At 34.0% G+C, this 16,447-nt stretch overlaps 1 protein-coding gene across 1 annotated transcript; it reads right to left on the bottom strand.

The window, feature by feature from the left end:
- Positions 1-1,702: 1,702 nt before the first annotated feature.
- On the bottom strand, positions 1,703-11,805 carry LOC131163046 (gamma carbonic anhydrase 1, mitochondrial). Its single transcript, XM_058119748.1, has 5 exons — positions 11,461-11,805; positions 8,172-8,315; positions 4,321-4,446; positions 4,067-4,218; positions 1,703-2,329 (listed from the first exon to the last, which is right to left on the bottom strand). Exons 1-5 carry the CDS (start codon positions 11,573-11,575, stop codon positions 2,045-2,047), a joined length of 822 nt encoding a protein of 273 aa, XP_057975731.1. The 5' UTR covers positions 11,576-11,805; the 3' UTR covers positions 1,703-2,044.
- Between the last annotated feature and the right edge of the window lie 4,642 nt (positions 11,806-16,447).

Raw genomic sequence — 16,447 nt, 5'->3', positions numbered from 1 at the left:
TATCTTCTTCTTTGATACTAAAAATATCTTAGCAAATCTAAAATTATGACTTACTTCTACTTATAGTTGTTATTTGAATAATAGTAAATAATGAAATTATTGGATGGAGAATTTTTCAGCCCATTAGTATTAACTTTATGCCGTATAAAACCACAATATCATATTTTTTTCCTTTTTAACTTCAAACAGGAGTTCGATTCACAAAATGTTACGATCACTCTTTTTCTTTTACACTTTTTTTCTCTAGAAACAAATTTCATTTAAAATATTTCTTTTGACAATTGGCATAATGCTATTAAAAAAGGAGGAAGAACTTTTACGGGTGGCACCGCCGGATCAATGGTTATTAAGTGTGGCTATCATTAAGATATAAATCTTCTACCACTCATTTATTTTTTTAATTTTTTTTAATATAATAATTAAAAGAATCTGTATACATATATATTGGGGAGTGGGTGGAATCATTTTGAGATCCAGATGATAAAGGAAAAGAGGGGATTATGGTGACCCATCCTTTTTGTTCTTTTAAGCTGCTTAAATCACGGAAAGTTTGCTCCCCAATTCATTTGCCTGTTCAGATTCCCATTAGCCAAACAATTTTTTCAGTAATAGTTATTATAATAATTATTGTATTGTGTTGTTTTTTTTTTTAAAAAATACATCACAACATTGGGAGTATTTGAAAATTTTAAATATAATAGTACAGATCACACCATGGTGGTTTTGTTGGTGAGGAGGGTCTGAGAATTTTGGCACATGGGCATAGATGGCCTTCAATATGGGTTCATTTCAACAGTTTAAATAAGAATTTTGCATCCAAAAAGGAAAAAAAAAATAAGAAGAAAATTTATTTTCTAATATATTTTTTCTCCATATAAAATGCCATTGAAAATAAAAAAATTTATTCCAACATGATTAAAAATTAAGAAATATGAAATATTAAGAATGCATAAAATTAAAATTTTATTTATTAATTTATCATATTTTTTATTAACATAAAAAGTAAAATCCTTCTCATTTCCTCAAACGACTCGTTCATGAACTGGGAGTAACTTTTAAAATCAGAGATCAAGTTTCCGACTCAGGCCAAAAAACATTCTTCCATTTTCCCAGAAAAGAACAGATAAAAGGTCAATAGATTATAAAGATCATGATTGAATTTAATGAACTAATTTTCATCTCGATGTTTGAATTGGCTCATTTTAATAAAAAAGAAGCTTAGAATGATTCATTTCAGTGGAAAATAAAGGAGGGGAAAATCCATTCACATTTCCCTTCAACCATGTTTTCCTTTCCTGCTGGCCCTACATTCGGACCAAACAAAATTTTAAGCTTCACACCAGTAAGTGCATCAACCTAAACTACAAACATAGCTCTCCAGACTTCAAGCATTTCACGGATGTAATGTCACATCATGCATAGAGAAAGCACATGGCAACTTCCTCTAGCCTCAAATCTGCTCTGTCGATTAAAGTTGACCCCCAGAAATTTATAAATATAAAAAAAATAATGTAATATACACAAACAAACAAACAATCAATCAATACAACACAATTGAGCACAAGATACAAACCACGGAAGAAAAAAATCTAGCAGTTCGGAGTATGCATGCCCACCAGAAGAGGGTAAAGCTCAGATTCAAGGCCTAGCAGAGGAATATATTCCAGTAGTCTTTTGAGTTTTAAGAACTACATGGTTCATGTGGCACCCAAAATGGCTTGATATTTAACAATTGAAACAATAGGGTCATCAGATAAGAATGTATCTCACATACAACAAAGATGAGCATCAAGCATACATATTGCTTTACCCATTATTTCCTCCTCCATGCAAGGGTCTCTGAAAAACCAGGGAGTAATGGAGCCGGACGCTGGAAACAACATACAACATTCCTATCTAACAAAAAAAACAAGTCTGGCATCATTGGGAAAGAACATTATTCCGTAAATTTGCATGTAATGACAGATACTCCTTGACATCAAATCTCAGTCAGAGAAAAGGGGGGGAGGGGGAGCGGCAAAAAGGAACCACCTAGTGAAAAATTTTATTTTTGAGAACCCTTTTGGTCTTTATCTGGTAGGATGTTATCTGGAAGAATAAGTTCAGGAGGGGTCTCGCGAACGACACCCAGCATCGAGTCATACTCCTCATCTTTACGAGCAAACTTCTTGCGAAGTACTTTCTCAAACTCAATCTCATCAAAGGACTTTGCATTCTCAGCTGCATGGACTTGTGCAAGGTTGGAATAGTTGGTGGCTGACTGGGAGATAAATGCTCTCTCTTCATCAGTGAGCTTCCTCAGGAACTTTGCTGGATTACCTCCCCATATCTGCGAATTAGAAATAACATAAAACGTAAGTTTGAACTGGGGTTCATAATTAATCAGAATTCAGCAGGTAAAAATGCCCGGGACCTCATTTGAACTGGCTGGAAATTTTGAAAGCTGACTATAGACCCATTGTGGTCCGCCCCTTCCCCGGACCCCGCATACACGGGAGCTTTGTGCCCCGGGCTGCCCTCTTTTTTTTTTTATGGAGATTATTTTGTCTTTTTCTTTTTCTTTTTCACGAACGAGACAGTTCCAACTCAGGTAAGATCATGAAAAAACCAATCAGGTTGCAAATCACTGAAGATTATAAAGCAGTATGCACCCCAACAAAATATGTGTGAGCACCAAATGACTTCGTTATTTGTTATTCTCCCAATTTCTTTCTAATCACGACTTTGCAAAATCTCTAAGGTATTAACTTCCCCACCATTTGGACACAAGCCCTGGGATGGGTCATTAGAACAGCAGTGATGGTAAGGGTCACTGATTAGCCACATGAGCAGAAACCTTGCTCCAACCCATCAATCACTTGTTGAAGTGATTTTTCAATTGCAAATACCTTCGCCACATCTACAAGTTGCTCATCAGTAAACCATGACTTCAGTTTAGATAAAAACCGTTTGAACAAACTCCACCTTCCCATGCATCCATTTCCCATTAAGAACTAAAGCATTTACTTGCTAAAATTTCTCTGGAAGACCACTGCCATCAGCCAAAAGTGCAAGCTCAAGATGCTTTTGAGTGGATATACATGTGCACCCAAGATCTGCCCAGTAGATTCATTATAGTGGGGCATGGACTGAGTCAAACTCCAATTATTTCATCCCAAAATCTTTATCAGAAAAGAGGTCTCAAGCACTAGTAGAAGTAGTGGGTATGAGCACACGCACACCCAAAAAATAAAAAAATAAATAAAAAGAACGAGGAGGATTGAACCATCCTAACACGAACAATTCAATACTCAACAACAAATGCACAGCACAAATGGATAGACTAATAGATATATGGCTCAGCAATAGAATGTAAGCAACAGCCACTGCCACACCCGCACTACCCACTTCCAGATAGACAGAGAGAAAAGACAGAAAAAAATTGGAACATTAATGGCCTGTTTAGTTGTGGAAATCACTTTTCATTTTCCATTTTAGTTTTCCTAAGAATTTCAGGGGAAAAAAAAACTACTTATTTTTCAGTTTTGCTAGATTTGTATATAAAAAATAAAAAGTTAAAAACTGGAAAACAATTACAAGTTTTGGCTCTATTCACTGCAGAAAATAGTTTTGTTTTCCATTTCTAATTTTTTAGCTCATTACAAAAATGCCACCTTATTTTCCAATTTCCTAAATCTTTATATGAAAGCTGCAAAACATATTTTTATTGTTTTCTAGATTTCTGACTTTATAATTTTTGAAAAATTAAAAAAAAACGTGCCATTTCTGTAATCATTTAGAAATCTAGAAATGAAAAATGGAAAGTGCTTTCCACAGCTAAACAAACCCTTTATTTCTACCTTTTTAATAAAAATCTAGGAAAACTGAAAAATGAGCTGGCATTTTTATAATTCTTTGGAAAACTAAAATGGAAAATGAAAACTGTTTTCCAAAACAAAATAGGCCCTAATTGTTTTACCTTGGAGGAAAATAAGCATATGACATAGTTCCAGTGGCATTCCAGAAAATAAGCAGCAATGAATCAACATAAGAAACACACGAGAGAGAGAGAGAGAGAGAGAGAGACCTCCCCAGACGGGATCCTTGTGTTCTGTCTCACAAGGGCTCCTGCAGCAACCATGGCATGTTTTTCAACAACCACCCCATCAAGCAGTGTAGCTCCCATACCAACAAAAGCCTCATCTTCTACAGTACAGCCATGTAAGACAGCACTATGACCTGGCAGTTCAAAATTATTGAAACAAGTTTTGGACAGAGCCAACATCAGGACACTTTACATGCTAAAAAGAACTTACTTAGAAACTACTAGCATGTCCTCACCTACAGTAACATTGTCTCCAATCAAAGTTGGCAACACTTTCCCACTTAGATTGGATTTTGCAACATGCACAAGGGAGTTGTCCTGTATATTAGTTCCAGATCCAACACTGATGCTATTGACGTCACCTACACGCAAAGACACAAAACTTGATGAATAAAACTCCACATACAAACAGTATGTGTGCATGAATGTGCGCCTTAAGTTTAACTAAGCCATAAGAATTTCTTTTCAAGAGGTGAGTTTGGCTGCATGAGAAGGGTAGGGAGCCCGTGATCTTTTGAATCTCAGACAGCCTATTGAAGAACAATTAAACCAAACTACAGAGGACATAGGAAGAACAAATCATACTGTTATAAATAAATTCGCAAAAATTTAGAGGTCAAACTGTAGTTATATAGCAGTTATCATCTTGATTCTTGATGCAAGAGTCACAAGACAAGGATCAGGAGAAAAGAATTGATGTGTAAATAACCGTTCGCATCACTGTACCATACTAGCATGGTTACTGTTCAGGCTACTCTAGTCTCTAGCAGTCTTCTGGGCCTGTTTAGCATCATTGCTGTTTTCTGTTTCTGTTTTTGTTTCTGCTTCTGCACAGTGAAAAAACAAATTATAAAAATGTGTTTGTTTATATTGTCAGTTTTCTGTTTCAGTCATTGGTTCTTAGTTGTTCGCAAAAAAACTGAAAACTAGATTTTGTTTTGGCAACCTGTTGCCAGAAATTTCAAAAGCCAAAAATAGTTCTTTTGGATGAAATCATTCATTATATATACTTTTAAGTTAAATTTAAAATAAAATGAGCATACGACCTTAAATATAATTAAAATTAAAATATACATAAATTTCAAAAAATAATAATAAAGCCAATTACAAAATATTTTTACTATTTTACAATTGTCAAGTCCAATAAAATTTTTATTATAAAGTAAATTTTGAAAGTATAGAAATCAAGTAAAATAATGATAATAATTTTTTTATTATTATCAAATTTTTCATGTGTATATTTTTTGCAATTTTATTATTTTAATTATGTTTTTATAATATTATTTGATTTAAAGACGAAAATGAGCACTTTTTAATTAAGTTTTAAATTTATTTTAGTTTTATAAATATTAAACAAATAGGTTGCTAGTTTTTAGTTTTTAATTTCTATTTTTGGTTTTTAATTTTCGTTTTTAGTTCTCGTTTCTATAATTTTTGACAATGATACCAAAAGGCCCTTAGGTTTTTAACAAGTACATTGGATCTTTTTGACTAAATTTATTTTGTATGGCTGGGATTTCTTTAAAGCATGGGCTAAGATTTACCGTTGCTTTGGTTTTTCAAAGCTTAGTCATATACTCTATCATAAATGAGTGTTTAAGACTTTAAATTTTTTCAATCAGTAAGTGTTTAGGACTCATTGTAAGCAATTTGACTTTTATTATCAACAAAATTCAGCCTATGGCTTTAAAGTTCTCTTTAACCTAGGATCTGTGCGACTCCAAGCCCAATAAGAGGTTTCCCTTGTTTCCCTATAAGACGCATAGGCTTACAACAGAAGCAAATCCTTCTCTCACAATACTCCCAACTGTGTCAGTTGGTGTCAGACCTGAAAACAGTAAGCTTTGCATCAAAGTAAAATGCAAAAGTTGAACTTGAAAGAGACTGAATTACAATCGAAGTAGCAATCTACATGGATTGATAAACTGCAAACCTGTATGAAGAATCCTAAACGGAATTTGAACCCATGAACACGCCTAAAAATGATTTTGAAGATGAAGATAATGATTTAGAGCAACAAAAACCTTTTTGCAATGCAGGATTCACACATCACATAACAAGCGAATTATTAAAATCAAGATAGCATTCGTTTTGTGGATTGGCACACTCCATTAATTTACAATAGTGGAAGTAAGTCTTACACATTATAATGAAGTAGTCATTTACGAAGAGGGCATACATCAACTGTCTGATTAAAGTCCCCACTTGGTTGATGGTCATCAGCATATTTAATTCCCTCAAAACACACCACATCTGCTCAATAAAGTCCACAGATAACAATTTTGGAAGGTAACAAATTTTTACGTACAAATGTTGAGAAGAAAGATGATTTTTCACATGCATGGCCTTGGATGATGAGCCTAAATTGAAAGAGCAATCAGACCAGAAAAGATTCTCTAACATATGAATTAGTTAAAATTCACAAAGAAACAAAGAAAGTGCTGCTCCGGCATTTTAAAGACAATCCTATGGAGTTTACGAAACTTTGAGGCAATCTAGCTTTTCTTTAAAATCCATTTGCCTACTAAGACAGATGAACATAATTAACTGGAAGCAACATGCATGAGTTTAGACGAATGTATAAGTGCACAAAAATCAATTGGTCTTTCACATGGGAGATCACAGGGAGAGAGATTGAAACTTGGAAGGCAATAATTTGAATTCCAATGGATAGTGGGAGGTATAAATTGAACCTAAGGATGAGTTGTCTTTTCCAACTTGAGGAGAAATGATGCGGGACAAAAGAAGGGGGGAAAATTACAGTACAAATTACTCTTCATGTCACTGTTGCATGGTTATTGTTCATGCTCTAGTAGCACCCAACTTCTTTAGGTTTTTAAGGGTATTTGAATCTTTTGGTCTATTTAATATTATTATAAATAGATGCTTAAAACAATGTCATACAACCTAACTTTTATTATCAATAAAATTTCAGCTTTTGGCTTTACTATGCTTTTGGTATGTAGCAAAGGAATGCAATCAAATTTATCGCTTCATTTTTGCATATTCTTGGTTCAATTTTTCATTCCATTCCATTTTATTCCAACTCCATTCCGTGAACCAAATGTGGTGTTAGTGTTTGAGTGACAAAAAGCCCAAAACAGGCTTTTCCTTTGTTCCCCTCTATGAAACATTGTCTTCAATGGACAACCATAGTAAATTTTTGCCTCTCTGTGCTCCCGACAAGGGGCAAGTCAAGCTGAATCCTGAGCTACTCAGACTCAATTTGCTAGATAGCTTAACTAAATTCTATTCAAGTTCAAGTTGAATTTGAGCTACCCGAGTAGACATAGACTTTTGAATTTTCCAATACTACGTGTGAGCCTAATTGGGATTAATAGAGTTATTGTATTTTTTTTTTTGTTTAATATATTTAATCAGAAGAAAGGGTATTTATATTACATAACCTATATCTAATATTATTTTACAACCAAATCGAGCTTAATTGGGTTGATCTTAAGTTTAAGAACTTGCAGTCAAGCCAAGCTCAAGTTAAATAATTTTAAGGTTGATTGAGTTTGAGTAAAGGGTCAAGCTCAACATTTTCAAGTCGAGTTCAAAGTTGATTCCTAGACTCAATTCCAACTGTGCCACATCTGTATGCATGATACTTCCATCAGCATTGTATCAGAATGAAAGGCCTAACCTGTGTGTATTAACAGCAACCAAAAATAAAAAATAAAAAACATGCGTGTGCACACACGCACAAATGCTTATGTGCAGACACACACACCCCAACTAAACACCTTCCATCACATCATAAAACTCAGGCTATCTTCATTGCATTCTTTTATCTGCAAGTAAAATATATAACTTAATAGATAATTAAGAATTCAGCTCCTGCATAAGCAATAACACTTTTGATATAAAAAAAAAAAAATGCAACAATAATAACTGAAAGATATATTGTATGTTGAACTTTCTACCAGAGTAAGACAAAGCATGACTGCATAAATCTTCTAAGTAGGGCATTCTCAAGGGTATTTTGAACTTAATTTGTATATCCTTAAAGTAAAAAATAAAAATAAAAAAATATGGCGGAATACTAAAACCATATGCATCATAAGTTGTGCTCAGATCATCTTACCTCTTAAAACACACCCATACCAAATAGATGACTTCTGTCCCACTTGAACATCACCAATGACAGAGGCGCTTGGTGCTACAAATGCATCCTTATCAACCACAGGAGCTTTATCAAATATATTCATGAGAGTTCGATGCCTGGACACTGTTTAAAAAGCGAAGAAATAAAATAAAGCCATTGTTTGATGGTAAAAACAAGCTAAATCAGCAGAATATAAACCCAGGCAAAAGCCAGAACAAAGAACGAATAAGAGACAATTTCAATGAAAGACTTCAAATTGTCAACCGGGTGACAACTCGCCATGATTATTTTCAGAAATCAGTAAAGGAATAGATAATGACATTGCAATTTGAAACCAAACACAACCAAAAATCAGAATTCTATAACAAGCAAAAGAAGGCATAATTTCAAAGCATAATTACCCAAATCCATGATTTTAATTAGTAGTAGCATGTGGGGTGGTAACAGATTAAAGTAACAGTAGTATTGGAAAGTGAGAATTGTAGCTACTAAGTAGAGGGAAGTGGATGTAATGGATGGAATTTTTTTCAAGCATTCACAGCCTTGTCTATTGGTAGATTTGCATGCCTGTAAGCCCTTTGCCCTTCTTAAGAAAATTTTTAATTCATTTTGGATTTACTAACATTGTTTAGAGAGAATAATAAACTTAAATGGATTTAAAAGGTAATTAAAAAATATATATATTTTTTATACATTTTTAATAATTCCAACTTAGATTCTACTCCACCTTTGATTTCATCCATCAAGACAATATCAAACAACATTCATTGTGGAACCTCATTTTGGATAGATTCAATATCCATGACTAAACCAAAAAGATAAGGACTCAGAACAAACCTATGTTTCCTTATGACGGACTTGTCCAAGCACTAGCCATTACCCCATCATACACATCCTTAACGACATGTATATACCTACTACCTACTTCTCTATTTTCTTTAGAACACACCATAAAACTTTCCAAGGTACCACTTTTCCTCTAGGTGAGCGTGTCCCTTTTTTTTCCTAAACTTTTTCACTAATCTTCTTGATAGATAGATAGATAGACAGATAGATATACATACATATATATATATATATATATATCTTTTCTTAGTTTATCTCCCAGGCATAAAACCAAATGATCTTGAAAACCTTGTTTCTAAACATAATACTCGTTCAATTATCCTTTCTAGAAGTTCCATTAAATGACTTGTAAGCTTATTTCCACAATATTCATTATAATTTGAATAATCTCCTTTTATTTTGGAATAGGTATTAAAATGCTAAACCTCCAACCATTTGAAATTGTCTTAGTGCTTATAATCTTGTTATATAAGCTAGTTAACCATATTATTTGTTATCTCTTAAATTTCCAAACTTTCAATTGGGATGCCAACCTCCTTTATTTTTGGACGTGTTTTAAAATATGCTAACCCTCCAATCATCTAGAATTGTCTTCATGCTTATAATTTTGCTAAAGGGACTAGTTAACCATATTACTTTGTTGTCTCTTAAATATTTCTAAACTTCAAATGGGATGTGATTCCATCCTACAACTGTTTCCATTATTAGCTCTTCTTTAATGCATACTGAATTTGATTGACTCTAAACTTCGTAGAAAAATCTGAATTTTTAACCTTTTTTTATTTGTCAATTCTAACTTTAAACTTTCTAATTGATTTTTATTAAAGAGCTTCTTAAAATAAGTTCATCCATCTTTTTCTTTCATTTCTTCTTCTTTAACTAAAACACAATCTTCCTTTTTTTTTTTATATATTTAATACTACACATGGCTGTACTCTATCTTTCTCTAGTTCTAGCAAGCTTAAGTATCTTTTCTCTTCTTTAGTACCTAATATAGAATACAAATTATTGAATGCTCTAAGCTTAATTATACTAACCGTTTTTTTATTTAGCTTCTTTTGTTGCTCCCATGTACCATGCACTTTTCATAAAACTCCATGTTTCTATTGTTTTTAAGTCTTAAACCACATTCTTTCTCTTAATTACGATAGAACGTCCAGATCAAGCCACCAAATACTATAGATTCACCTAGAATCGATTCTGCTGCATCTCTAGCAAAACCCACCATCGTATTTTAAATAGTCTTTGTGTCTACCTTATCTCCTATTAGATTGCCTCCTTCTGTCATTTTATTTCCAAATGTTATTATATTTTCTCCTTTTAGGTTTTAACACCCTATTCTCTGACATTGATCTATTTTACCTTTTCCCTACCATTTCCACTACATATATCTAACACTAACACTCTAAGAATCTTATTAACTGATTCATATGCTTATTCAAGTCTCCACTTTCAGGCATACAAATGAACAGTAACTTGTTTAAGCAAAATTTGTTGATATTGCTCTTTGCCATATATATGCTCTTCACTTCGTCCATAGACCCTTTGTCGTTTTCTCTTCCACCATGCATTGAGTTATGGCTCGTATTCAGAATGAGCATCCACTTAAAATCTGTAAATTCGCCCCCTCCCTCACTTTTAAGGTATACTATTTTGAACCAGGGTGTAGTGTCATTATATAGATGAATGAGGGTATTTTGGGATATTTTTCACAAGGGGACTACATATATAGTTGTAACAGCAATTTGAAAGGCAGAGACTGCTTCCATTAACTTGTTGAAACCCGGAGGCTCCGTAGATGTGGGCACAATTCTGAACTACAAAAATTTATGTGTTCTTCTCATTTTTTTAATATATATTTTTGTAATCTACTGCCTGCATCAGCATATCCCCGGGGCATGTTTCACAATGATAACTTTACAGTTTACAATCTTTATACCTCCTGGTTAAGAAGGTAAACAAATAAATTTGATATTAAAAAATATCTACTGACTGAACTCCAAAAACAAAAAACAAAAAAAAGGAAAAGGCAATTCATGGAAGTAGCAAATGTCACCAACCATCAAAGCTACCAATGCAGATGCAACAAGTTTCTATGACACACAATGGCCGCATCAATACACACAAACTATGAGTCACATAAGAAGCACACCAGCAAGAAATTAGGCATCATTGCTACAAATCCACGAAGGCTGCAGCAGAGTAGTTAGGATGACGCATGCTAAACAAATCAATTCCCCAAGAAAGAAGAAAGCAGACCCACACATACACGCGCAATAGCAATTCTACTCAGACAACAGCCAAGAAACACTAAAATCAGAAAAGAAAAAAAGTTACAGCACCAAATTAAAGAAGAGAATGAAATGGGGATCTGGGGTATCGAAAGAAAGAGATGATCAAATGGAATGACAGAAGCGCTTACACTGCTCTTGGAAGTAGTAGTTGCCTTGGAGGCGGGAGCCGAGGCGATCAATGGCCTGACCAGTCTCGCGAATCCAGAATCCAACGGTGTAAATGGCTTTGCCTAGGGTTCCCATCTTCCTCGATCCCTGCTTCGCCTTGGATGATCAACACTAGAGGACCCCTCCTAAAGAGAGAAGTAGGGGTTTTGGGGTTTTCGCCAATTTGTGTTCAGCGAGTGGGGGGGTGGGCGGGCGTGGGGGGGGACTCTGGATCGAAGCTGAACCAAAGTGGACCCAGGTGGCGCCTCTTACATGGGCGATGATGTCCCTATGGCTCGGGAGGGGCATAATGGGTTTTCCGACCCGTCCTCCCGAGTTACTGAATTGTCCCTTGTTGATTTTGCTGGATATCGAAAGTACCCCCAGAGTTCTAGAGTATTTACTTCCAGGATTTAACTCCTGACCATGTGGCACGTGTTCATTGGATGACAAAACTTTTGATCCTCACCTCAGCAATTTAAGGGCAGATAGGCGTGGACTTGAAAACCCAATCTCAATGACTTTTACAATACTCTGCAATTTTGATTTATACAAGTCTTAAGAGTTAAAAGAGAGGGTAAAAGGACATAACACGGTAGAAAGGCATCAGCACATAAGAAAGAGTATCAAGAGTTCAATTTCAGGTAGATACACTTACGAAACCAGCTGCACCTGTGGATGGTGAGAATTTACTCTATGAGCCAGTGGAGACCGTGGATGGTGAGAGTTTGCTCTGTGAGCCAGTAGGGACCGTGAATGATGACAGTTCTCTGTGAGCCAATGGAAACCGTGAATGGTAATAGAGACGTGTCCCAGGGGTCGGGTTGGCCGAACGTCTAACTGATGCACGGAAATCGTGTCTGTATTCCGGACTTTACCTAATCAGCGAGACCTAGGGGAGGACGCTGATCCGTATGTTTGGTGCCGCACTAGGGGATCCAAAGGGCTTATTAGTGGCTGGAGTTCCTATGAAATCAAAAAATAGAGAGGGTAAAAATATAAAATTTATTCATAGAATTAGAGACATGGAGTGAAGATGATTGGAAAAAATGTATTGAAGTAGACCATATCTTAATTGAAGTTTGGAAATATTTAGGAGATGGAAGAATTTTATAGTTAACTAATATGTTTTTTACAATATTATAGAAATCAAAAAAATATCACATGAATGGAGGAAAAATGTATTAATATCAAAATACAAAAATAAAAGGGATATTCAAAACTACATAAACTGAATTAAATTTATGAATCATATAATAAAGTTGTGGAGAAAAGTAATTGAACAAGGAATAAGAATATAATCGAGGATCCTAGAGAATCAATTTGATTTTTTTGCTTAGGAGGTCGGCAATAAAAGCTATCTATTTTCTAAAGAAGTTAATTGAGAAGTTTATGGAAAAAGAGTGGGACTTGCATATATTTTTATTGTTTTAAAAAAAAAAAAAAAAAACATATGATAGAGTACATAAGAAAGTTTTTTGATAGATTTTATAAAAAATGAAGTATGCCGCAAATATATTGATGTTATTAAAGATATGTATGATAGAGTAACAACTGGTGTGAGACTATAAGAAAAAATTTAGAAAAGTTTTAATTACAATAAGTGTACATCAGGGCTTTATTTTAAGCTTTGTTTTGTTCATTTTTAGTAATTGGTGAACTTATAAGTAAGTTCTTTAGTGAATTTTATAAAAATTGAGTATGTAACAAATATACTAACGTTATTAAAGATATGTATGATAGAATCGCAACTAGCATGAGGACTGTAAAAAGAAAATTTAGAAAATTTCAATCACAATAAGTATGCATCAAGGCTTTATTTTTAGTCTTCATCTATTCGTTTTTAGTAATTGGAGAATAGTGCTTGAGTTCAAACGCCTTAGAATAAGTATAAATAAGATGAAATATATGAAATTGTTAAAAAACATGTATATTTATGTGGATGACTATCTAGATAATAGATTATAACCTTTGGTATGCCCACATAATGGTTCATTATGTGGTTAACCTTTGGGATGCCAATGTATTTGCCTATATAAGAAGATGTTTTACAACAAAATGAGATAATAAGATGATTAACAACATTTAGTTCCTGAAGAACTAAACTATTAAATTTTTATAGCTCCAAACTTTTTTTCCCTCTTTTTATTTCGTTTACAACACGTTATCAGTACGATCAAGTCTCTAATGGTATAGTAAGTTTCGTTGGTATTATTCCAAGGTAAAACCTTGTTTCCTTTAACATTTGTTATCTATATAACTTTAATTAGTTTTTTGTCAAACTATATTTATATGTTAACTATATCTCTTATATTGAGTATGTGTTCTTGAATATTTTTATGTTGGGATATATGTGATAATAACATTTCTATTTAATATTTACCTAACTTTGAATTTTTATTTGTTTTCAGAGTGACTTTATGATGTCAAACCTCACAAAACTTGAATTCGTTGTCATTGATATTTCTAGAAGAAATTATCTATCATGGGTACTTGATGCTGATATTCACTTTAATGTTATGAATCTTGGAAGTACAATTGAAGAAGGAAATCAAACATCCCTATAGGGTCACGCAAAGGCAATGATTTTTCTTCGACACCATTTACACGAAGAATTAAAAATTGAGTACCTTACTATTAAGGATCCATTAGTCCTTTGGAACAACTTAAAGGGAGATATGAACACCAAAAAATGGTAATTCTTCCAAAAGCTCGATATGATTGGATACACTTGCGACTGCAAAATTTTAAAATTGTAAGTGAATATAATTTAACCTTGTTTAAAATTAACTCTCAATTGAAGTTGGCAATTGTAACGCCTCGGCCCGTTATACGGCCTTAGAGTGCTACGAAACCTATTTAATACACCTATCCCTGAATACAAACATATACGACCCACCCTGAATAGGGACATACAGGTATTTCATACTGATCTGCTATTTCATGCACAGCAAAAAACATAAACATCCATATGGGAAATCTAAAAAACATACCAAAGTTCTCTAACTATATCCTCAAATACATAAATCCATACTTAAAACATAATCAGTTCTTACAACCCCAAAAACGATCTGAACTAAGTCTATTACACACATAAAACACTTACGTAAGCTAAAATCAAAACGACCCTCCAAGTCCCTCTAGCAACTAGGACCGACGTCCTGTAGGACGTGAAAGAAAAGTTGTATGTTGGGGTGAGAAACTTCTCAGTAAGGTGGAAGATATTATATCAGTGCGTGACCACATGCGTTTATTTCAATTGAAAGTAGATACATATAAGGAATATTCTCAATACTATAATATAGGATATATATAGACATAAATCCTATGATAGTTGGTTTAACATCATAACAAGCGAGAGTTCCTGAGGTTAAAGTATGGTACAGGCCCATACACTCTACGATCTCTCCGCCCGGTACTCAAACCCGTGATTTTGCCTATTTTAGTTTTCAAATCATAAATATGCATATTTAAAACACTGTCTAGCTTAGATACAATAATAACTACTACCAACACATTGCCCCTTGGCTTACGGGTTGTGCAATTTACTATAGTCCGACTGGTACCACCTGGTCCATTAATCCACCAATGGTCACTCCAATATCCAGCCAACTATCTCGATACCACACTGAAAATCATATGTGTGGTTGCATTGTATCCAATATATATATATATATAGCAATGGAACCGCGCTTAACGTTGAGCTTTTTAAGGCTCTCTTATAACGGTGAGCTTTTTAAGGCTTTGATATAATAATAGTAACAAGCTGCGGTTTCAAATATCATAAATACAATTTATGTTAAAACGAATTAACTTATTTCACATTCACAAATCACCTGTATAGTTCCAGTATTTTCACAAACTCATACATGCACACTATGGTATAAACCGACACACACCCTCTCGATTTAACCCCTTTTACGTATATAGCTCGGTATATAACTGGCACCTGTTTTTCACATTTTTCACATAGCAAAATGGAACTTCAGTTTCCATAGTTCATATACGTATTTAAATAGAGTTACAAATTCCATTTCATATCATATGTCACACCCATTTGATCGAAAATCCGCTATATAGTATATAACTCGATAAATAACATTTAAATGAAAAACAAGGGATTCAAGCATCTCCTACATTAAGATTAATCCAAATAAATAAGTTTTGAAAAGTTTGAAGATCATACGCCAAAACCCTTATTTTTACCAAAACCGTAAAATCGACATTTTTACCTGGTGAAACTTCGCAAATAAGTAGTCATATCATACACATAAACATAAGCTAACTTTTTAGCGGTTTAGTTTTATAAAAAGACCGATGTAACAAATTCCCTTACCAATTTATGAATTTCTAAACTCGAACGAATCGATCCAAAACAACAACCCGAGATCCCCGAATCCTAAAAACTGAAGAACAATACTTTACTATAATCCCAACTACTACATAACTATCGAATCAGAAACAAAATCAGATCTTTACCTCGATTTTAGGGATAATCTTGAAAATCTTCAAAACGACGATCTGATCCACTATAACTATAAAGTTTTTCCTTCTAATCCTCTTAGGAACCTCTGATCGTAGGAACAGACAACGAACGGCGAAGGATCGTAGAGAGAGAGAGAGAGAGAAAATTCTCTGGTTCTAGAGAGAGAGAGAGAGAGCTTTTGGGTTTTCCTAACCCTTAAGCAACCAAAAATTATTTTTATAGAGCCTTTGACCGAGTCAAATTCATCGATGAGGCAGTACCTTCGTTGACGTGCAAGCCACACAATTCATAGACGAACCTTTACCTTCGTCGACGAACCCTACTAAAATTCCCTTTTTACCCCTTTCTTATTTATTTCCCTTATTTAGAGGTTCGAGCCTCTACAATCTCCCCTCCTTATAAGAATTTCGTCCTCGAAATTTATTAACCGTATCTAAGCATAATCTTATCTCATAACTCCATTCTACTGAAGAGTCAGCAGC

The sequence above is a fragment of the Malania oleifera genome, chromosome 8, assembly GCF_029873635.1.
Source record: "Malania oleifera isolate guangnan ecotype guangnan chromosome 8, ASM2987363v1, whole genome shotgun sequence".
Classification (NCBI taxonomy): Eukaryota; Viridiplantae; Streptophyta; class Magnoliopsida; order Santalales; family Ximeniaceae; genus Malania; species Malania oleifera.
This window is presented reverse-complemented; position numbering and strand designations above follow the sequence as displayed.